This window comes from Salmo salar, chromosome ssa10 (genome assembly GCF_905237065.1).
Source record: "Salmo salar chromosome ssa10, Ssal_v3.1, whole genome shotgun sequence".
Lineage (NCBI taxonomy): Eukaryota > Metazoa > Chordata > Actinopteri > Salmoniformes > Salmonidae > Salmo > Salmo salar.
Genome location: NC_059451.1, coordinates 118,108,905 through 118,134,546, shown reverse-complemented (window position 1 = coordinate 118,134,546; position 25,642 = coordinate 118,108,905). Strand labels below are relative to the sequence as shown.

The 25,642-nt window shown below is 40.6% G+C and overlaps 2 protein-coding genes across 3 annotated transcripts in view; both read left to right on the top strand.

Moving 5' to 3' along the window:
* Positions 1-3,123, top strand: part of LOC106561707 (5'-nucleotidase domain-containing protein 3) — a 36,901-nt gene extending 33,778 nt beyond the window's left edge. The window contains exons 10-13 of one of the 2 annotated variants that reach the window (XM_045688498.1): positions 349-435; positions 699-839; positions 1,391-1,455; positions 2,040-3,123. In XM_045688498.1, the coding sequence (XP_045544454.1) occupies positions 349-435; positions 699-839; positions 1,391-1,455; positions 2,040-2,298 (552 nt within the window). In that variant the 3' untranslated portion in view covers positions 2,299-3,123. The remainder of the gene's footprint in view (positions 1-348; positions 436-698; positions 840-1,390; positions 1,456-2,039) is intronic. The other variant, XM_045688497.1, reaches the window with a different exon arrangement.
* Positions 3,124-5,883: 2,760 nt separating this feature from the next.
* Positions 5,884-15,677, top strand: LOC106561711 (pinopsin-like). Its single transcript, XM_045688761.1, has 9 exons — positions 5,884-6,459; positions 6,812-7,031; positions 7,496-7,604; positions 7,844-8,089; positions 8,466-8,579; positions 9,051-9,117; positions 12,245-12,573; positions 13,291-13,533; positions 15,522-15,677. Exons 1-9 carry the CDS (start codon positions 6,060-6,062, stop codon positions 15,675-15,677), a joined length of 1,884 nt encoding a protein of 627 aa, XP_045544717.1. The 5' UTR covers positions 5,884-6,059.
* The last annotated feature ends 9,965 nt before the right edge of the window (positions 15,678-25,642 follow it).

The window sequence follows — 25,642 nt, the reverse complement described above, 5'->3', positions numbered from 1 at the left end:
GCCCCCTGGTGTACTGGGGCCCCCTGGTGTACTGGGGCCCCCTGGTGTACTAGGCCCCCTGGTGTACTAGGCCCCCTGGTGTACTAGGGCCCCTGGTGTAATAGGCCCCTGGTGTACTAGGACCCCTGGTGTACTTGGTCTATTCACAGGTGGTTCTTCAGAAGACACATGAGATTATAGGCTTACTAGCGGAATTCACAAGAGGGGGTACTTCAGGGGTCCAAGTACACCAAGTACAGCACGGAGCACAATGTATTCAGTGGTAAAGTAACCAAAAAAGGTTGAGAACTACTGTTCTAGCTCTGTCATACAGACTAGGGAATAACTGACTGTTTCTTTGTTCTGCAGGGAAACCTCTATGAGTTCCTGAGACTGACTGGCTGGAGGGGGTCCAAGGTGTTGTACTTTGGAGATCACATCTACAGTGACCTGGCTGTAAGTCAAACCATTGCTTTTACACTGCAAAGGTTAATATTCAAAATGATCATAGAAAATGTTCACTGCACCATAGAAACGACACGGTCAGATATTAAGATATAGGTTTAAGTTAAGTAGCGTTTAAAAAAACAGAAAGGTCAGCTCATGATTGGCTGGCCTGTTAACGAAACAGAGGTATTTGAGTTGTTCTGTGGTTTATCAACTCCTCAGGTTTGAGGAAAAAGGCTCTATAAATCCATATGTATTATTTGGATGTTTAGGACCTGACCCTGAAGCACGGCTGGAGGACCGGCGCCATCATCCCTGAGCTGAGGAAAGAGATCAAGATCATGAACACTGAGGAATGTGTTCACCTGATGACCTGGTTACAGGGTCTGACTGGGCTGATAGAACACATGCAGGTAGGTGGGGGTGGGGGGAGGTAGGTGGGGTTGGGGGGAGGTAGGTGGGATGGGGGGAGTGGGGGGGAGGTGGGGTGGGGGGAGTGGGGGGAGGTAGGTGGGGGGAGGTCGTGGTGTGTGCCTGTCTGTCTCCCTGTCTCCCTGTCTCCCTGTCTGCCTGTCTGCCTGTCTGTCTGTCTGTCTGTCTGTCTGTCTGGTAGCTCTATGTCTACAGCTATGAACCTAAAGAGTGTCTACTCTGCTCCCTCCTTCCCAGCACCACAGACATGTATTCTCAGTATGTACAGCATACGTTCTCTCCTCCCTCCTTCCCAGCACCACAGACATGTATTCTCAGTATGTACAGCATACATTCTCTCCTCCCTCCTTCCCAGCACCACAGACATGTATTCTCAGTATGTACAGCATACATTCTCTCCTCCCTCCTTCCCAGCACCACAGACATGTAGTCTCAGTATGTACAGCATACATTCTCTCCTCTCTCCTTCCCAGCACCACAGACATGTAGTCTCAGTATGTACAGCATACATTCTCTCCTCCCTCCCTTCCAGGTCCACAGAGATCCAGCTTCTCAAGCTGTCGTCCAGGAGTGGATCGAAGAGAGAGAAGCCATGAGGTACCAGGGGGATTGGGGAAGAGCTTATGAAAGAATCTCATCTAATTTATGATGCATCCTCTTATTTGTTAAAAGAGTTGTTATATGCTGTATTGTTAGTTGTTATATGCTATATTGTTAGTTGTTATATGCTATGTTAGATATTACTACACTGTCGGAGCTAGAAACACAAGCATTTTGCTACACCCGCAATAACATCTGCTAAACACGTGTATGTGACCAATAAAATTAGATTTGATTTTTGTTAAGAAATGTTGGCAACACTTTCTTTGAAGGGCACCTGTAGTACATCAGGACTTCGTAACACATTCATAACCGACACTCATAGGCAGTACATAATCATTTCCTATAGGAAGGTTTTATGTCTGGGTAATGAATGTTTTCTGAGTTCCTTTATGTAGCTTCCTTTCAAATAAAGTCTTACCCATAGTTCCCTATAGGTGGCTATACCCATTAAATGTTTGAGAGGATAATTAGAGTGTTCAACTTTCTTTCTCTCTTTTTTTGTACAGATATTTCTCTTAACATGCAAAACAAGCACTTTCACTCAGTAACAATATTGTACTTCTTTCGTCATACAACAGATCGCAGACAAAGGATATCTTCAACGGCCAGTTTGGGAGTCTCTTCCGGACGTACCACAACCCCACCTACTTCTCCCGCCGTCTGTCTCGTTTCGCTGACATCTACATGGCGTCCCTCAGCTGTCTGCTCAACTATGACTTCCATCACACCTTCTTCCCCCGTCGTACGCCCCTGCAACACGAGTCACCCTTCTGGCCCGAGCAGACCAGCGCCGGGGCCCTGAAGATGCCCTTCATACCCCTACACAACCACAACTGAAGAGTAGAAAGGGTGGGGGTTTCAGTGTGACACCCTGCCCGGGCTTGACTCAGACTAGAGAGGCTAGGGTGACAGGTTTCACTGCGACACTCCGTCCAAGACCTGATCTGAGTAGAGAAGGGGAGGGGGAAAGGGTTCATTGTGTCACTCTGTCTTGACCTGCTCTCAAATACCTGTTTCACTCTATCATGCTGACCTGAAGCATACTGTCATCCCCAGCATAGTTACTTGAACTATAGTATATATGTAAACAAGCCAGCTGAGTAGGGTGTAAAGGGTAGAAGATGGCGTACGGGACTCTGCTAACTTGGACTTACTGTCTCTATTTTCCACTGACTTCATCCCATGTTGATCTTACGCTGTCAATAACTTCAATAATGATCTTCTCCGCTTTTATAATCTCACTATTATATGTGTAGGTTGAATTTAAAACAGTAAGTGGTGAACTCTTAAATATTTCTGCAATGTTTCTGTTTTAGGTTGAAAACTAGCGGTTCGTTTCCTTAGTACGCTATACCAGACACGACACAATACGTTTGCTTGAATGTTCTTGACAAACACACAGTATGGAACCAAATAACGATTTACTCAGATCTGCAAACTTTCATCCAAACAATATACAGTTGAAGTTGTAAGTTTACATACACCTTAGCCAAATACATTTAAACTCAGTTTTTCACAATTCCTGACATTTAATCCTAGTAAAAATTCCCTGTCTTAGGTCAGTTAGGATCACCACTTTATTTTAAGAATGTGAAATGTCAGAATGATAGTAGAGAGAATGATTTATTTCAGCTTTTATTTCTTTCATCACATTCCCAGTGGGTCCTTAGTTTACATACACTCAATTAGTATTTGGTAGCATTGCCTTTAAATTGTTTAACTTGGGTCAAACGTTTCGGGTAGCCTTCCACAAGCTTCCCACAATAAGTTGGGTGAATTTTGGCCCATTCCTCCTGACAGAGCTGGTGTAACTGAGTCAGGTTTGTAGGCCTCCTTGCACGCACACAATTTTTTCAGTTCTGCACACAAATTTTCTATAGGATTGAGGTCAGGGCTTTGTGATGGCCACTTCAATATCTTGACTTTGTTGTCCTTAAGCCATTTTGCCACAACTTTTGGAAGTATGCTTGTGGTCATTGTCCATTTGGAAGACCCATTTGCGACCAAGCTTTAACTTCCTGACTGATGTCTTGAGATGTTGCTTCAATATATCCACATAATTTTTCTACCTCATGATACCATCTATTTTGTAAAGTGCACCAGTCCCTCCTGCAGCAAAGCACCCCCACAACATGATGCTGCCACCCCCGTGCTTCACGGTTGGGATGGTGTTCTTCGGCTTGCAAGCCTCCCCCTTTTTCCTCCCAACATAACGATGGTCATTATGGCCAAACAGTTCTATTTTTGTTTCATCAGACCAGAGGACTTTTCTCCAAAAAGTACGATCTTTGTCCCCATGTGCAGTTGCAAACCGTAGTCTGGCTTTTTTATGGTGGTTTTGGAGCAGTGGCTTCTTCTTTGCTGAGCGGCCTTTCAGGTTATGTCCATATAGGACTTGTTTTACTGTGGATATAGATACTTTTGTACCTGTTTCCTCCAGCATCTTCACAAGGTCCTTTGCTGTTGTTCTGGGATTGATTTGCACTTTTCGCACCAAAGTACGTTCATCTCTAGGAGACAGAATGCGTCTCCTTCCTGAGCGGTATGACGGCTGCGTGGTCCCATGGTGTTTATACTTGCGCACTATTGTTTGTACAGATGAACGTGGTACCTTCAGGCGTTTGGAAATTGCTCCCAAGAATGAACCAGACTTGTGGAGGTCTACAATTTGTTTTCTGAGGTCTTGGCAAAAAAAAAAGATTTTCCCATGATGTCAAGCAGAGGCACTGAGTTTGAAGGTAGGCCTTGAAATACATCTACAGGTACCCCTCCAATTGACTCAAATGATGTCAATTAGCCTATCAGAAGCTCCTAAAGCCATGACATCATTGTCTGGAATTTTCCAAGCTGTTTTAAGGCACAGTCAACTTAGTGTATGTAAACTTCTGACCCACTGGAATTGTGATACAGTGAATTATAAGTGAAATAATCTCTGTAAACAATTGTTGGAAAAATGACTTGTGTCATTCACAAAGTAGATGTCCTATTTGACTTGCCAAAACTATAGTTTGTTAACAAGAAATTTGTGTAGTGGTTGAAAAACGAGTTTTAATGACTCCAACGTAAGTGTATGTAAACTTCAGACTTCAACTGTACATGACCCTAAACATGATGGGATGTTAATTGATTAATTAACTCAGGAACCACACCTGTGTGGTAGCACCTGCTTTCAATATACTTTGTATCCCTCCATTTCCTCCCATGTTTCCATGGTTTTGGAAGTTACCTGTTTGTGTAAACAAAGGAACAGTTGGTTATAAGGGACTTTTAACCAATGGTGGTCTTAGAACCAATAAGAACAGAGAAAGACAAGAATATAAACTAGTGAGGTAAATATCTTGACATTTTGACATGTTCAAGACACACTCTGAAATGCCTTAAGCTTTTGCACACTATAACTGCACTGTAGATATATCTGTCATGTTTAGAACAGGCTCTATTTACCCTGGTACTAGATACCCTAAAATCATACTTTTCACAAAGGTTTTATCGTTATTAACTGTCCTTAGTAATTAAGGTACAAACCACATTGATAGACACAACTGATAGAACAGTCAGTTTACAACAGAATGTTCCTATTTTTTTTATAGAAAAGAGGGCATATGCTGTATTTCATGGACAAATGTATGTATCATTGTGTCCAGTAATTTCTCTGCTGTATTTCAGTCGCTTGGCTATATTTTTGTTTGTTTGTTTTCATAAACATTCTGCTTTAAAAAAAACCTTGCTTTTAATCTATATCTAAATATAAAATTGTGTTGAAATCATTGACTTTGCACTGAAATGTTCAGAAAATAGTTATATTAGTTTTGTGGGGGAAACTAACAAGAAAATAACTTCCATTTCTTGTCATGATACGGTCAGAATGTTTGAGAAATCTATTCTATTATCTGTATATTCTAAATCTATTATCTATTCTTTGAGATCGATTATCCATGGTTGAAAAAGTGGTCTTGCTGGAAAAACTCACATTCAGAGAACTTTTATCCAAAGCTTGTATAGTTTACATAAATGTCCATCTTGTAATTTGTATTTTTTTTCTTTGGGAGTGTGTTTTTGATTTGATTGTGAATTAAAGATGGCAACGGCCTAACCTTGTTCCTGTTTTTCTTTTCTAGGCCTACTTTTGTGTATGCCATATAGGGATAGATTTCAGTTATCCACCCTTTCCTCGCCTCCAGAGAAAAGTCAGGAAAGCAAATATCTTTTATCTAACCTCTTGTCTCTCAATGTAAATGTATATTGACTTGACCCAGTTGGCTAAAAATAATTTAGAAAATTCACTTTGACACAAAGGCAGGGCTGTCTCTGGGCCTACACTTTGCACCTTTTTAAATACGGAACTCTCAATAAATCCTGATCAGATTAATCAATATAATCGTACAAATCATGTTAGGGAGCAATTTCCCAAATGGTTTTTAAGTTGGTGTTGGGCAGCATGTTCTCAATGACAGATAATTAATCAAAAATTTAAGACATCCTGAATACAGAAGCTATTTAAGTAGGATCAGACATAATAAGATCAAGCTATGACGTTTGGGCTTTGATTGGGATGGGATGCAGACAGCAAAGAACCCTTTCTGTAGTTTCTTGGTCATATGGTGGAGAGCGTGCGTTTTAAATTAAGCACCATGGACAGCACCACTGCCGCCGGCACACCTTGGAGCTTCGACCCGACTTTTAACTCTACTTCTCCGGGATACAAATCTAGTACTGTGGCACCCACGATTTTTCCACGGGCAGGCTACAGCATCCTCTCCTATCTTATGTTCATCAATGCAATTTTCTCTGTTTTTAACAATACTCTGGTAATAACGGTGTTGGTGAAGAATCGTACTCTCCTCAACCCAATGAATGTGATCATCCTCAGTTTAGCCATGTCTGACTTGATGATAGCCTTGTGCGGTTCGTCGATAGTCACCATTACCAACTATCATGGTTCATTCTTTCTCGGCGATGAGTTTTGCATCTTTCAAGGATTTGCTGTCAACTATTTCGGTAAAGTACTTTATTTTTTTTATAGGATGTCTTTGAATCATGTGAACTGAACTCAAACTTTGAATAAAAGCCAATGTTTTGTTGTTGTAGCTTGAAAGTGTTGAAAATGCAAGTCTAATTTGATCAAGTTAACTCAATGTGTTGGATTGGGTTTTGGGTGGGGGGGGGGGGTATTCAGATTCAGATCTGTGGCTTTCTGGTTGTGAGCCAGGGTTCATATCTTGATTACCTTTTAGATCACAATGGACAGCATTACATGGACAGGATCAGAATCTGATCCTCGATCAGCACTCGTACTCTCAGACACTTTATGAACACACTGCCCCCCCCCCCCCGGTCTCCTCTCCCTCAGGTCTGGTGTCTATGTGCACGTTGACACTGCTGGCGTACGAGCGCTACAACGTGGTGTGTAAGCCCATGGCAGGCTTCAAGATGAACGTGCGTCGGAGCTTTCAGGGGCTCCTGGGGGTCTGGCTGTTCTGTTTGTTCTGGGCCGTGCCCCCACTGCTAGGCTGGAGCTCCTACGGACCCGAGGGCGTCCAGACCTCCTGCTCTCTGGGCTGGGAGGAGAGGCCAGTATAATGTGTTATAACTTGTAATAAGCATGTATGAGCCTTTATAGTGTCCTGTAACATGGTTTATAGTGTATGATTTGTTTATAATGTCCTATAGCATGGTTTATAATGTGTTATGACATGTTTATAATGTCCTATAACATGGTTTATAATGTGTTATGACATGTTTATAATGTCCTATAACATGGTTTATAGTGTTATGACATGTTTAATGTCCTATAACATGATTTATAATGTTATAATTTGTTTGTTATGTCCTATAACATGGTTTATAATGTGTTATAACTTGTTTATAATGTCCTATAACATGGTTTATAATGTGTTATGACATGTTTAATGTCCTATAACATGATTTATAATGTTATAATTTGTTTGTAATGTCCTATAACATGGTTTATAATGTGTTATAACTTGTTTATAATGTCCTATAACATGGTTTATAATGTGTTATGTCTCTCTAGGTCCTGGAGTAACTACAGTTACCTGATCCTTTACACGCTGTTCTGCTTCCTCCTGCCTGTCGCAATCATCATCTACTGTTACACCAAGGTCCTCACCTCCATGAGACAGGTACATATAGAGACTCAGCTCCCCGAGGGACATACCAATTTAAGTCCATTTCTGTCCATATACCAAGTGTACAAAAGCCTCTTCCAGTTGGGATAAAGGGACTGTAACAGGGACTGTTGCTATAACTGGAGACTGTCAGAGGGGTTTAGACGCTGAGTACTGTGTCTGCAAGCTTAAACGGATCCTGTCGGTCGTGGGGTATCGTCTTCCTCTTCCTTCCCCTCTTCCTCCTCCTCCAGCTAAACCGTAGTACGGAGTTGCAGGGCGGTCGCCCCTGTCTGCAGGAGAACGAGCGGGCCGTAAGGATAGTGCTGGCCATGATCGGGGCCTTCTTTGTTTGCTGGCTGCCCTACACAGCCCTGTCCGTGGTGGTTGTGGTGGACCCAGAGCTCCACATCCCTCCGCTGGTGGCTACCATGCCTATGTACTTCGCCAAGACCAGTCCCGTCTACAACCCCATCATCTACTTCCTAAGCAACAAGCAGGTGTGTGTACTGGAGGAGAGGCAGAGCAAAGCCAGAGTGAGAACACATCAGTTAAGTCTGTAGATTATCGAAGGGGACTGTTATATGTCAGCTCCCTGTGCTTTTAATTCAATTAGAATACACACTTACCTTTTGGTTATTTAGGCCTAGATTTAATCCATATCGGCAATTTTTCAGGTGTTCGCGAAGACACCGTTCACGGTAAACGCTGCATGTGTCTGCTCAATCCGAAATTAAATCTAGCCCTTATTCGTTGACACTCATCCATAGAGACTTGCAATCGGTGATGTCTTGAAGATTGTACAAATCGATTTATCATTCTTTACCACACATTCTGTACGTGGTTTGCTAACACTTGTGTTCGTACTCCCTGTAGTTCCGTGATGCCACTCTGGAAGTCCTCTCCTGTGGGCGCTACATTCCCCACGACCCGGCCACCGACACTGTCCCCATGCGCTCCATGACCCTGAGGACCACGGTGGGCAGAAGGGTGGGCAGAAAAAAACAAGGGATCAGTGCACAAAGCAGGGTGCTTCCTCTGTGACTGATCTCTCTCCTCCATCTCTTCCATCTCCTTTATCTCCATCTCCTCTCTCCTAAATCTCCTCCATATCCTCCATCTCTCTCCTCCATCTCTCTCCTCCATCTCCTCTCTCCTCCATCTCCTCTCTTGTCCATCTCTCATCCCTCCTCCATCTCTCCTCTAACTCCTCCATCTCTCCTCTAACTCCTCATCTCCTCTCTCTCCTCCATCTCCTCCATCTCTCCTCCAACTCCTCCATCTCTCCTCTAACTCCTCATCTCCTCTCTCTTCATCTCCTCTCTCCTCCATCTCCTCTTCAATCTCCTCCATCTTTTCCATCTCTTCTTCAATCTCCTCCATCTCCTCCATCTCCTCCATCACTTCTTCAATCTCCTCCATCTCCTTCATCTCCTCCTCTATCTCCTCTACTGGAAACAGAAACGGGAGCCTAGAAGTATCACGGTGGTCTGGGTCCATTCGAGCCCCATCACAGCTCATCACTCAGGTGAAACCTAACTTCCACTTGAGTGGAATATTCACCCAGTGTCCCATTGACATTAATGTATAACTAAGTGAGAATTTGACTTAAGTGGAAGTTAGGATTTGAAGAGATACAGAGAGAAGCTGCAGCCTCATCCTAAATAAAGTCCAGTCCATGTCAATCAATCAATCAATCAATCAATCAGTCACCAAGCAAGTCCTCGTCTGCAGTACATTCAAAAAGTGAAATGGCGCAAGGACTCTAAAGTACAACAATGGGAGATTTTTTTTAAAGAATTACAGAAAACGGGGGATGCAAATTTGTCTTTGAAAATTATTTATTGAGATCCATTTTAGAGTAATGCAAAGCTGATTCTGTTTTCGTAGTGTGTATGTTTGTGTCTGTGTGAGTGTGCGTGTGTGTGTGTGTGTGTGTGTGTGTGTGTGTGTGTGTGTGAGAGAGAGAGAGAGTGTGGTAGACACACGGTTTCTTAATTTTGTTCAGAATGTATTTTTAATTTTATGCAAGTGATCTCAATTACTCAATAAAACTAATCTACCAAATATTGATTGTTCTTGTACATTTCTTTGGCAAGACAGAAACTTTTCTGGAAATGTTTTCAGGAGCGGGTGATATGTTAAGTGAAGTGTTTTTGTGCACACTGATCAACTCAGTTCGAAGACACAACCCATTGGCCTACATAAACAGGATGAACAAACAAAGTAAGTCTCCAGGTCATTGTCCTGAGAGCAGCTTTTCTCATTCCTGGATCCTGGTGACCCAAAGGTTGCACATTTTTAGTTTTTACCCAATTCATCATTAAGCTTTGATCATTTGAATCAGATGTGTAGTGCTAAGGCAGAAACAAAAAATGTGCACCTCTTTGGATCACCAGGACCGGGACTGAGAAACACTCCTGTAGGAAAAGAATGAATGGACTGAACCATGAGAGATGCTATTCCAACATCTCATCCTCTCTGTAGCTGCCTCTGAAGAACACAGTGTCTTTATTAATATACAATGGGTGACTTCAAATGTCAGTAAGTCATTTTGATCAAAGAACAGAGAGGATAATACACTGGCTTGATCTAATCCCAGATTTAGATCTGGCATAGCCTGTATGAGCTGGGAAATGTTCAAGCAAAGAGTATTTCACACTTAATCCTTTTCTACAAATAGGATTATACATTGTCACGTAGTAATCAAATAACACGCTCGGCTTTCATTCATTTCTTTGGATGGTTCAGGAATACTCCCTGTCAGCCACCTGGCTGTAACAGTCTTCCATAATAAAGGCAGGTAGCTATATGTCAACTCTTTAGTAGAAATACGAAAGGATTATACATTGTCACTGTTTATCACTGTTTATTATCTATGCATAGTCACTTCGCCCCTACCTACATGTACAAATTACCTCAACTAACCTCTATGTCACGTCCTGACCAGTAAAAAAGGGTAATTTGTCATTGTAGTTGGTCAGGGCGTGGCAGGGGGTGTTGTTTTTGTGTGTTTTGGGGTTTGTTTGTTTCCAGGGGATATGTTCTAGTTTTCATTTTCTATGTTAGTTTTTCTTTGTGTGGCCGAGTATGATTTCCAATCAGAGGCAGGTGTCGTTAGTTGTCTCTGATTGGAAGCCATACTTAGGCAGCATGTTTTTTCCTGTGGGTTGTGGGTGGTTGTTTTCTGTATAGTCTGAGAACCTTACAGAACTGTTGATTGTCGGTTTGTTATTATAACACGATGCGCTTTGGTCCCCTTTCATCGACGCTTGTGACACTCTACCCCCGCACACTGACTCAGTACCGGTACCTCCTGTATATAGCCTCGTTATTGTTATTCTTATTGTGTTACTTTTTTGTATTATTTTTTACTTTAGTCTGCTTGTTAAATATTTTCTTAACTCTTCTTAAACTGCACTGTTGGTTAAGGGCTTGTAAGTCAGCATTTCACTGTAAAGTCTACACTTGTTGTATTCGGAGCATGTGATAAAGTTTGATGTGATTTGATTTGAAAATGAAAATAAAAACGTCCAGATAAATGTATAAAAGGACTGTATCCCCGTAGAGTAAGTATAGGCCACTGATGATAGTAGGGTCAGGTACAGTCTTCAGTCTAAAAGTCTAGTACAATAGATAGATGGTACCTCTTGCTCATGCTTCCTGTCTAACAGCCTGTCTAACAACTAGCTCTAACAGTCTTCTATCATAAAACATGTATTTAAGACACGTCAATTCTTTAGTAAAAACACTAACATATGAATAGCTTAAAGAGTATTTTCATGATAAAAGGGTCAGGTTTAGACTTCTATAGCTGTTTCGATTGGTCTAACAATACATGACACTTCTTGCTCAGCCTGCATTCTGTCTCTACTATACACAGTAGTGAACCATTCCTAGGTTTTTGTGTACGGGTTTAGAACACCTAACAGGCAGGGTTGGGTCAGTATTGCCAATAGGTCAGCAGTGCCATTGTAATAAGCATGTCTTCAATACAGCCTGTCGCTCTCAAACACTTCATAGAGACATATCCAATTAAACCCACCACCCTCACTATAATCCCAATTGAGGATAAAACACAGCCAAGTGCAAATAGATGTGACTCACAGCGAGGATTCCCTGGAGACCAGTGAGCCATGCAGGGTGTCGATGAACACAAGTGGACACAGCGGGGCGTCAACTAGGTCATATTCAACAGGCACTAAAAATAAGAAAACAGATTGAAACAGCGAGGGACTACCTGAACTTGTCCAATTAGAACCCTCATTTTCATTTTCCGTTGCACAATGTTTTGCAAAATGTTATGGTACGCCCTAATGAATACAACCCCGTCATAATGACACTGGCTAAGGGAGTGCTATGAAGGATGTGCTTCATTATTCTTTGGGTATGGAGTAGATGTTGTTGCATATACCGGTAATAAGCTTAGGTTGCAGCTGTGGGCTCCTGTTCATAAATGATTCTGAAAAGGATGGAGAGACGGAACAGTTTTTCTAAAATGGAACTCAAACCTTTTATGATGGAACTATATCCAAGAACTCTGCCTATTTCCTGGGGATATGGGAACGCCACAGTTTGGGAGGAGTACATTGACATCTCATTTACCGTTGCAAACTGTGCAGTATTATTCTTCACCTCATTTGTCGGCATTGCAGCGAATGTGTTTGTCACATGGGCAGTGTACCGTCAAAAGTCTCTTAGAACGTGGAACAACGCGCTCCTGGTCAACCTCGCCGTTATCGACATCCTCCGTTGTTGTATTGACTGTCCCATTCTCCTCACCATCGTTCTGAAGGGACCCGTAGGAGGAGGTCTGGAGGAAATGCTCTGTGACACCCAGGTTGCCTCCTTCTCATTCTGCTGCTGTATTCAGTTGCTCACCTTGGCCTGCATCAGCATGGAAAGACATCAAGCAATCACCCACCCTTTCAAAATCACCCAGCGCCGAAGACGGATTCTGGTGTGGATCCCCTTGACCTGGATGGTGGGTGTTCTCGTTGCGGCCTTTTGTGTTACGTTTGTCAAGGACTCACCTGTTTATGTTAGGTGCAGGGGATGGGAGGTAAATGTACAACTATCCTATGACACATTTGGACTCTATTTATTACTTCCGCTATGGTCAACCTGCTTCACTGTCATTATTGGATTCTATGCTCGTATATTTATCATAGTGAGAGCACATGGTCGAAAAATATTTGATAAAGGATCTTTTCCAGCACCCAAACAAGACATCATGAAAGAAGCAACAAATAAAGTTCAGGAAGAGGATGATAAAGATGGGAAAACAAAACATGAGGAATCTGAGAAAACCGAAATAGAGGAGAAAAGGGAAACGGACCAAAAAGAGAATAGGCAAGGGGAAACTGTTCAGCAAGAACATGCACTACCTGTTGAAAAAAAGTTATCCAGAAAAGACCCTGAAATTGGATTTACGAACACGACAACAAAGAACCCTCAAGGAGCCATGAAAGGCTCTTCGGACAACATGACAGAAACCAAGACTCTGGGTAGCAAATCTAAGCTACTCGCCACTAAGGTGAAACTACCATGCGTTTCATTCATGCCACAGGTGGATAACCCCAGTTCTAAGGTGCTCAAGTTGGTAGACTTGGAACAAGACAAGGATGTCCGTTCACTCCATCCCAATTCTAATAGTGATGATTATGTCAAAGCAGATGGTATTTCTCCATTACCTACCAAGGTTGAGGAGACTGTAGCAGCAATCCCCGTTCCAGAAACTCCAGCTGCGGAGCAAAGCTTAGAGGTTGAAGGTGGCGTCTGTATGATGCCGTCGTTCGCCAACAAAGAGCATGCCAAAAAAAAGAAGGAGAGTAAACTGGCGAAGCGTTCTGGTTACATCATTCTCACCTTTCTGATATTCTGGATGCCATTGATAGTGATGACGCTGGCCAACGTATTCTGCAACAGAAACAGGAATTTCAGGGTAAGTTAAAAAAAAAAAAATGTTTCTGATGGTCATTGTCAGTGAACTTTTCATCAGATGCTGTTTTTTTTTTAAATATATATTTTATATCAAAGATACAACCCATAGCTTCTATCAATTGCATAATATCAAATGGAGGAACATCATGACTGTAGAGCTGTGCCTTCCTACCAGGGTGTGAATTATGGGAGCGCAAGCGGGGAGCTCTGCTCCCCTGAATGAAACATTAACTCCCCTACATGCAACAAAAGTCCACCTCTGGGGGGGAGAGGGGGGGGGGGGCTCTAAATAATGCTAATTGAACCATTCTCCTATTTCTTAAAAAAAATATATGAAAAATAAAATATTTCAAATGAAAAGAACACCCCCACCTCTCTATCATGATTTAAACCATGTATTTCTACATGGCTGCACTAACCATCTCCCTGTCCATGAATGATAGAAATTATATAGGCGTTGTCCACTCAGTAGTGCTGAATTTCAGCCTCAGCTGAGCTCCCTAAAACGCATAGATTTTCCTTTGTACTTTCCCAATTTGTTTGCCATGCATCCTTGATAAAAAATGGCCTTTATTCCAATGAATTAGATGTATCTGTCGATTTATCATTGTTGCTTTTGTCAGTCAGCTGTTTAGAGCACTCATTGCTTTGTTTTTCAGGTGCACGCGGGTATTTGTTCTCCATGCTGTCCGTAGACCATTTATTTAGCTTTAATATTTTCTAACCATATTTGTTTTCTTTCCTGGATCAGCTGATGACGGTCAACATTATCACTAGACAACTAGTTTACAGTTAGACACCAATGCGCATCCAATCCACCCAACAAGTATAGGCTACAAGTTAATGACAGTATCCCTACAGTATATATAGTTGAATCTTTCAGTTAGAAGTATTCGATTGTGCCCATGAAAACAGTTTTCACGGCGAAACATCATAATATTTTACATAGGCATAGCTATATTTACAACGCCTTTCCCGAGATATCCCAAGATCCATGCTTCCTGCTTAAGTTCACTGTTCTGATTATATTGTTAAATGCTTAATAATGACAAATAACACAGCCATAAATGTAATTAATGTAAGGAAAGAATGGTATTGGAGGGTAAACGCAAGTAAAAGCAGTTTACTCACCTTTAAAAAAAAAAATGTATTTAAAGTACAGGGAGCGTTACTTTTTTCACCACGACCAGCAATCGGAGTTTATCCACCTATTTAAAATAAAAATAAAAAATGTTAACCACACTAGGCTACGTCACTGGTTATTGGTAGGCATCTTTGAAGTTCATGGTAATACACATTGTAGCTTAGTCTAGTAAAATTCAGTTTTTCCTGAGACAGTTTCAAACCAATTTCATGTCAGCAAGAGGCATCAATTAATGTAGGCCTAATCAACGGCAATCGAAAAATGTCGTTAGGAACACTTTTTGGTGTTTTGGAACAGTTGTCTATTTCCATTCACCAAATAGAAGTGCACATGCAGTGCACTGTTTGGATGCTGGAATTATTTATTATTATTTTGCAGTGGACAAAAGCACAGGTAGCATACTTTTTCCCCCAGTGATTTCTTTGACAATCAGATAATAAAAGGTAATTCATTTTTACCGTTAAACGACCCTGGGTTTACAAGCGCGGATATCGACTCTGCCGCTTGAGCATGTTCTGGGGGCACAGTCGATAGGACGCTGGACTTCGGGCTAGAAGGTTGAGGGTTCGAGATCTGCTCCCTGCCTGTTTCATTACAATACTATTAGGCCCACAAAGAAATACGTGCACGCATGCACCCAATAAATGCCACGGTGTAATTCAAACTCTGCTTATTACACAATACATTTGAAAGCTCTTGGGATTCAAAATCCCCTTTTGATCTATCAATTTATGAGTGTTCAATTATTCAATACATCATTGTACTATTCTGAACAGAGATTACTATAGGAGGTTATACAATTCTAATACAGCATACACATTGTTTTACATATTTCTGCCTTTCAGATGGGGACAGCTCAAAATCTGGATATCCTGTCTGTATCAGTGGCCTGCATGACCTCTGCCAGTAACCCCATAACCTACGCTGTGGTCAACCCTCAGTTCAGGACAGAGTTCTACTATCTTAGGAGGAAATGTCAATCGTTATGGACACGAGCTTAGACATACTACAGATAACTGTCTGATCTTCATTATGGCATGTGCTTGGAATATGATGGTCACTTTTAAATGGTAGTAAGCATTGTAATTTAAAATGATCATAACACATCAAAAAGTCTTCATCTCTTGCCAAAACTGGGGGTCAGTCTCAGATGGGGTGTCTCATGTGTGATGTAATCCATCTCCTTGTTTGGTCCCAGGCTGGTTCTCAGGTAGGTCAACAACATCACTCATCCTCAGCAGTTAGGGCCTGATTTAGACTGAGGAAATTACGCCTTTCTTATGCATGACTTTCCTATGGACTTCTCAGTAGTTAGTATTCAGATTTCCCTTATGAAGGTGAGTAAAGGGCTTTACAGACGTGGTTCCCTTGTGCACTGAATAAATGTAATTCGACTGCTTGAAACCCTCACACTTGCTGGCCAACAGATTTTCTCGTGGAGTTTTCAATCAATAGGGGTTTCATTCCATTTATCTTAAGCCATCCCTTTAAATACGCTATACCTTTAAGTTAGACTTTTGTCCATAGACTCAATGAAATATATGGATAGAACGTGTTCAGAAAGAAAGCCATCTAAATATATGGATAGAACGTGTTCAGAAAGAAAGCCATCTAAATATATGGATAGAACGTGTTCAGAAAGAAAGCCATCTAAATATATGGATAGAACGTGTTCAGAAAGAAAGCCATCTCCGTTGGTAGATTAAAAAATTCTGTGATCTTGTAGATTATTCTTCAGGTTTAGGATAGTATTTAAGAATCATTTAAAAAACTAGTTTAGAGAGCCTTTAAGCACGAAAGAAAGAAAACCGTGGTTTGAACCTTTCTGAAAATTGCCACCCGTTACTTAACCCATGGTAATGTTGGAAGATTAGTGTACATAGAATTATAACAGGGAGATTAGTGTACAATAGTTGGCTATACCCTGTTCTATTGCCTGCACTAACCACGGGCCAAGTATTATGCCATGCGTCGGTCCAAACCGTTACGGCTTGGTGTGCTCTCCATAATGATTTAATTCGCCTCAGGTCAGAATCGTGCCCTTAGTGAACACTGGGGTGTTTCCCTGCTATGCTGCAAGACCCAGACCAAATGTAGGCCAAAATAAACAGGCTCTGTTGTCTAGTACTATACATCTCCATGGTTCACTGGCTCAGAACAGAAGAGCCTTCCTTCACCCCATTTGTGTGTGTGTGTGTGTGTGTGTGTGTGTGTGTGTGTGTGTGTGTGTGTGTGTGTGTGTGTGTGTGTGTGTGTGTGTGTGTGTGTGTGTGTGTGTGTGTGTGTGTGTGTGTGTGTGTGTGTGTGTGTGTGTGTGTGTGTGCAACCATGCGTATGTGTGTGTGTGTGTGGGCGAGTGTGTGTGTGGGCGAGCATGTGTATGTGCATACAAGTGTGTCTGTGTGTGTATAATCAGAGTTAGGCCTGTCTCTGTAGGTTCTCCACCCTGGACCAACCACTGAGTCTGTCAGGCCCTCACACGCCCTCCAGCCCCCCTGGAGAGACAGGCTAGGAGACCTCATTATTACCCTGTACAGAGTGGGAGTCACTGGACCAAGTCTCACAGCCTGGGGTCTAACTAGAACTCCTTCTCAAATGGCACCCTAGCCCCTACTTAGGGAATAGGGTGCACTATATAGGGAAGACTGTGCCATTTGGCACACCTGCCAATGTCAACAAATTCACAGCAGGGTGTCAGCACCTTAAGTTAAAAAAACAAACCAAGGGTGATGACAGACTGACGGTGGCTTCACAGCCGGAATGTTTCTATGTTCTAGAATTAATACATATGTGTAAAATAACTTGTTTTATATTCTAGAATTAATAAATGTTAAATATCTTGTTCTATATTCTAGAATGAATACATATGTGTAAAATAACTTTTTTTTAAATGTGGTCCCTCTACATTGCAACCAATGGAACCAGCACCATCAGGACCATCATAATATCAGCACCATAATAACATCAGCACCATCAGCACCATAATAACATCAGTACCATCAGCAACATCAGCACCATCAGGACCATCATAATATCAGCACCATAATAACATCAGCACCATAATAACATCAGCACCATCAGCACCATAATAACATCAGCACCATAATAACATCAGCACCATAATAACATCAGCACCATCAGCACCATAATAACATCAGCACCATAATAACATCAGCACCATAATAACATCAGCACCATAATAACATCAGCACCATAATAACATCAGCACCATAATAACATCAGCACCATCAGCAACATCAGCACCATAATAACATCAGTACCATCAGCAACATCAGCACCATAATAACATCAGGACCATCATAATATCAGCACCATAATAACATCAGCACCATAATAATATCAGCACCATAATAACATCAGCACCATAATAACATCAGTACCATCAGCAACATCAGCACCATCAGCACCATAATAACATCAGGACCATCAGCACCATCAGCACCATAATAACATCAGGACCATCAGCAACATCAGCACCATCAGCACCATAATAACATCAGTACCATCAGCAACATCAGCACCATAATAACATCAGCACCATCAGGACCATCATAATATCAGCACCATAATAACATCAGGACCATCAGCAACATCAGCACCATAATAACATCAGCACCATCAGGACCATCAGCACCATCAGCACCATAATACCATCAGCACCATAATAACATCAGCACCATCAGCACCATAATACCATCAGCACCATAATAACATCAGCACCATCAGCACCATAATACCATCAGCACCATAATAACATCAGCACCATCAGCAACATCGGCACCATAATAACATCAGCACCATCAGGACCATCAGCACCATCAGCACCATAATAACATCAGCACCATCAGGACCATCAGCACCATCAGCACCATAATACCATCAGCACCATAATAACATCAGCACCACCAGCAACATCAGCACCATAATAACATCAGCACCATCAGGACCATCAGCACCATCAGCACCATAATAACATCAGCACCACCAGCAACATCAGCACCATAATAACATCAGCACCATCAGGACCATCAGCACCATCAGCACCATAATAACATCAGCACCACCAGCAACATCAGCACCATAATAACATCAGCACCATCAGCACCATCAGCAACATCAGCACCATAATAACATCAGCACCATCAGCACCATAATACCATCAGCACCATAATAGCATCAGCACCATCAGGACCATCAGCACCATCAGCACCATAATAACATCAGCGCCATCAGCACCATAATACCATCAGCACCATCAGCACCATAATAACACCAGCACCATCAGGACCATCAGCACCATCAGCAACATAATAACATCAGCGCCATCAGCACCATAATAACATCAGCACCATCAGTAACATCAGCACCATCAGCACCATCAGAACCATAATACCATCAGCACCATAATAAAATCAGCACCATCAGCACCATAATAACCTCTGCACCATAAATCCATCAGCACCATAATAACAATAGCACCATCAGCACCATAAGCCCAGCACCATAATACCATCAGCACCATCAGCACCATAAAAACATCAGCAACATCAGCACCATCAGCACCATCAGCACCATAATAACATCAGCACCATAACACCATCAGCACTATAATACCATTAGCACCATAATACCATCAGCACCATCAGTAACATCAGCACCATAATACCATTAGCACCATAATACCATCAGCACCATAATAACATCAGCACCATAATAACATCAACACCATAATAACATCAGCACCATAATAACATCAGCACCATAATAACATCAGCATCATCAGTAACATCAGCACCATAATAACATCAGCACCATCAGCACCATAATAACATCAGCACCATAATACATCAGCACCATCAGCACCATAATACCATCAGCACCATCAGCAACATCAGCACCATCAGTAACATCAGTACCATAATAACATCAGCACCATCAGTAACATCAGCACCATAATAACATCAGCACCATCAGCACCATAATAACATCAGCACCATCAGCAACATCAGCACCATAATAACATCAGCACCATCAGTAACATCAGCACCATCAGTAACATCAGCACCATCAGCACCATCAGTACCATAATAACATCAGCACCATAATAACATCAGCACCATCAGTAACATCAGCACCATCAGTAACATCAGTACCATAATAACATCAGCACCATAATAACATCAGCACCATCAGCACCATAATAACATAATACATCAGCACCATCAGTAACATCAGTACCATAATAACATCAGCACCATAATACATCAGCACCATCAGCACCATCAGCACCATAATAACATAATAACATCAGCACCATAATACATCAGCACCATCAGTAACATCAGCACCATCAGTAACATCAGCACCATAATAACATAATAACATCAGCACCATAATAACATAATAACATCAGCACCATCAGTAACATCAGCACCATCAGTAACATCAGCACCATAATAACATCAGCACCATAATAACATAATAACATAATAACATAATAACATCAGCACCATAATAACATCAGCACCATAATAACATAATAACATCAGCACCATCAGTAACATAATAACATAATAACATAATAACATCAGCACCATAATAACATCAGCACCATAATAACATAATAACATCAGCACCATAATACATCAGCACCATCAGTAACATCAGCACCATCAGTAACATCAGCACCATAATAACATAATAACATCAGCACCATAATAACATAATAACATCAGCACCATCAGTAACATCAGCACCATCAGTAACATCAGCACCATAATAACATCAGCACCATAATAACATCAGCACCATAATAACATAATAACATCAGCACCATCAGTAACATAATAACATAATAACATAATAACATCAGCACCATAATAACATCAGCACCATAATAACATAATAACATCAGCACCATCAGTAACATAATAACATAATAACATCAGCACCATCAGTAACATAATAACATAATAACATAATAACATCAGCACCATAATAACATCAGCACCATAATAACATCAGCACCATAATAACATAATAACATCAGCACCATCAGTAACATCAGCACCATAATAACATCAGCACCATCAGCACCATCAGTACCATAATAACATCAGCACCATAATAACATAATAACATCAGCACCATCAGTAACATCAGTACCATAATAACATCAGCACCATAATAACATAATAACATAATAACATCAGTAACATAATAACATAATAACATCAGCACCATAATAACATAATAACATAATAACATCAGTAACATAATAACATAATAACATCAGCACCATCAGTAACATCAGCACCATCAGTAACATCAGTACCATAATAACATCAGCACCATAATAACATAATAACATCAGCACCATCAGTAACATCAGTACCATAATAACATCAGCACCATAATAACATCAGCACCATCAGTACCATAATAACATCAGCACCATAATAACATAATAACATCAGCACCATCAGTAACATCAGTACCATAATAACATCAGCACCATAATAACATAATAACATCAGTAACATAATAACATAATAACATCAGCACCATAATAACATAATAACATAATAACATCAGCACCATCAGTAACATCAGCACCATCAGTAACATCAGCACCATAATAACATCAGCACCATAATAACATCAGCACCATAATAACATCAGCACCATAATAACATCAGCACCATCAGCAACATCAGCACCATAATAACATCAGTACCATCAGCAACATCAGCACCATAATAACATCAGGACCATCATAATATCAGCACCATAATAACATCAGCACCATAATAATATCAGCACCATAATAACATCAGCACCATAATAACATCAGTACCATCAGCAACATCAGCACCATCAGCACCATAATAACATCAGGACCATCAGCACCATCAGCACCATAATAACATCAGGACCATCAGCAACATCAGCACCATCAGCACCATAATAACATCAGTACCATCAGCAACATCAGCACCATAATAACATCAGCACCATCAGGACCATCATAATATCAGCACCATAATAACATCAGGACCATCAGCAACATCAGCACCATAATAACATCAGCACCATCAGGACCATCAGCACCATAATAACATCAGCACCATCAGCACCATAATACCATCAGCACCATAATAACATCAGCACCATCAGCACCATAATACCATCAGCACCATAATAACATCAGCACCATCAGCACCATAATACCATCAGCACCATAATAACATCAGCACCATCAGCAACATCGGCACCATAATAACATCAGCACCATCAGGACCATCAGCACCATCAGCACCATAATAACATCAGCACCATCAGGACCATCAGCACCATCAGCACCATAATACCATCAGCACCATAATAACATCAGCACCACCAGCAACATCAGCACCATAATAACATCAGCACCATCAGGACCATCAGCACCATCAGCACCATAATAACATCAGCACCACCAGCAACATCAGCACCATAATAACATCAGCACCATCAGGACCATCAGCACCATCAGCACCATAATAACATCAGCACCACCAGCAACATCAGCACCATAATAACATCAGCACCATCAGCACCATCAGCAACATCAGCACCATAATAACATCAGCACCATCAGCACCATAATACCATCAGCACCATAATAGCATCAGCACCATCAGGACCATCAGCACCATCAGCACCATAATAACATCAGCGCCATCAGCACCATAATACCATCAGCACCATCAGCACCATAATAACACCAGCACCATCAGGACCATCAGCACCATCAGCAACATAATAACATCAGCGCCATCAGCACCATAATAACATCAGCACCATCAGTAACATCAGCACCATCAGCACCATCAGAACCATAATACCATCAGCACCATAATAAAATCAGCACCATCAGCACCATAATAACCTCTGCACCATAAATCCATCAGCACCATAATAACAATAGCACCATCAGCACCATAAGCCCAGCACCATAATACCATCAGCACCATCAGCACCATAAAAACATCAGCAACATCAGCACCATCAGCACCATCAGCACCATAATAACATCAGCACCATAACACCATCAGCACTATAATACCATTAGCACCATAATACCATCAGCACCATCAGTAACATCAGCACCATAATACCATTAGCACCATAATACCATCAGCACCATAATAACATCAGCACCATAATAACATCAACACCATAATAACATCGGCACCATAATAACATCAGCACCATAATAACATCAGCATCATCAGTAACATCAGCACCATAATAACATCAGCACCATCAGCACCATAATAACATCAGCACCATAATACATCAGCACCATCAGCACCATAATACCATCAGCACCATCAGCAACATCAGCACCATCAGTAACATCAGTACCATAATAACATCAGCACCATCAGTAACATCAGCACCATAATAACATCAGCACCATCAGCACCATAATAACATCAGCACCATCAGCAACATCAGCACCATAATAACATCAGCACCATCAGTAACATCAGCACCATCAGTAACATCAGCACCATCAGCACCATCAGTACCATAATAACATCAGCACCATAATAACATCAGCACCATCAGTAACATCAGCACCATCAGTAACATCAGTACCATAATAACATCAGCACCATAATAACATCAGCACCATCAGCACCATAATAACATAATACATCAGCACCATCAGTAACATCAGTACCATAATAACATCAGCACCATAATACATCAGCACCATCAGCACCATCAGCACCATAATAACATAATAACATCAGCACCATAATACATCAGCACCATCAGTAACATCAGCACCATCAGTAACATCAGCACCATAATAACATAATAACATCAGCACCATAATAACATAATAACATCAGCACCATCAGTAACATCAGCACCATCAGTAACATCAGCACCATAATAACATCAGCACCATAATAACATAATAACATAATAACATAATAACATCAGCACCATAATAACATCAGCACCATAATAACATAATAACATCAGCACCATCAGTAACATAATAACATAATAACATAATAACATCAGCACCATAATAACATCAGCACCATAATAACATAATAACATCAGCACCATAATACATCAGCACCATCAGTAACATCAGCACCATCAGTAACATCAGCACCATAATAACATAATAACATCAGCACCATAATAACATAATAACATCAGCACCATCAGTAACATCAGCACCATCAGTAACATCAGCACCATAATAACATCAGCACCATAATAACATCAGCACCATAATAACATAATAACATCAGCACCATCAGTAACATAATAACATAATAACATAATAACATCAGCACCATAATAACATCAGCACCATAATAACATAATAACATCAGCACCATCAGTAACATAATAACATAATAACATCAGCACCATCAGTAACATAATAACATAATAACATAATAACATCAGCACCATAATAACATCAGCACCATAATAACATCAGCACCATAATAACATAATAACATCAGCACCATCAGTAACATCAGCACCATAATAACATCAGCACCATCAGCACCATCAGTACCATAATAACATCAGCACCATAATAACATAATAACATCAGCACCATCAGTAACATCAGTACCATAATAACATCAGCACCATAATAACATAATAACATAATAACATCAGTAACATAATAACATAATAACATCAGCACCATAATAACATAATAACATAATAACATCAGTAACATAATAACATAATAACATCAGCACCATCAGTAACATCAGCACCATCAGTAACATCAGTACCATAATAACATCAGCACCATAATAACATAATAACATCAGCACCATAATAACATAATAACATCAGCACCATAATAACATCAGCACCATAATAACATAATAACATCAGCACCATCAGTAACATCAGCACCATAATAACATAATAACATCAGCACCATCAGTAACATCAGTACCATAATAACATCAGCACCATAATAACATAATAACATCAGCACCATCAGTAACATCAGTACCATAATAACATCAGCACCATAATAACATCAGCACCATCAGTACCATAATAACATCAGCACCATAATAACATAATAACATCAGCACCATCAGTAACATCAGTACCATAATAACATCAGCACCATAATAACATAATAACATCAGCACCATCAGTAACATCAGTACCATAATAACATCAGCACCATAATAACATAATAACATCAGTAACATAATAACATAATAACATCAGCACCATAATAACATAATAACATAATAACATCAGCACCATCAGTAACATCAGCACCATCAGTAACATCAGCACCATAATAACATAATAACATCAGCACCATCAGTAACATAATAACATAATAACATAATAACATCAGCACCATAATAACATCAGCACCATAATAACATAATAACATCAGCACCATCAGTAACATAATAACATAATAACATCAGCACCATCAGTAACATAATAACATAATAACATAATAACATCAGCACCATAATAACATCAGCACCATAATAACATCAGCACCATAATAACATAATAACATCAGCACCATCAGTAACATCAGCACCATAATAACATCAGCACCATCAGCACCATCAGTACCATAATAACATCAGCACCATAATAACATAATAACATCAGCACCATCAGTAACATCAGTACCATAATAACATCAGCACCATAATAACATAATAACATAATAACATCAGTAACATAATAACATAATAACATCAGCACCATAATAACATAATAACATAATAACATCAGTAACATAATAACATAATAACATCAGCACCATCAGTAACATCAGCACCATCAGTAACATCAGTACCATAATAACATCAGCACCATAATAACATAATAACATCAGCACCATAATAACATAATAACATCA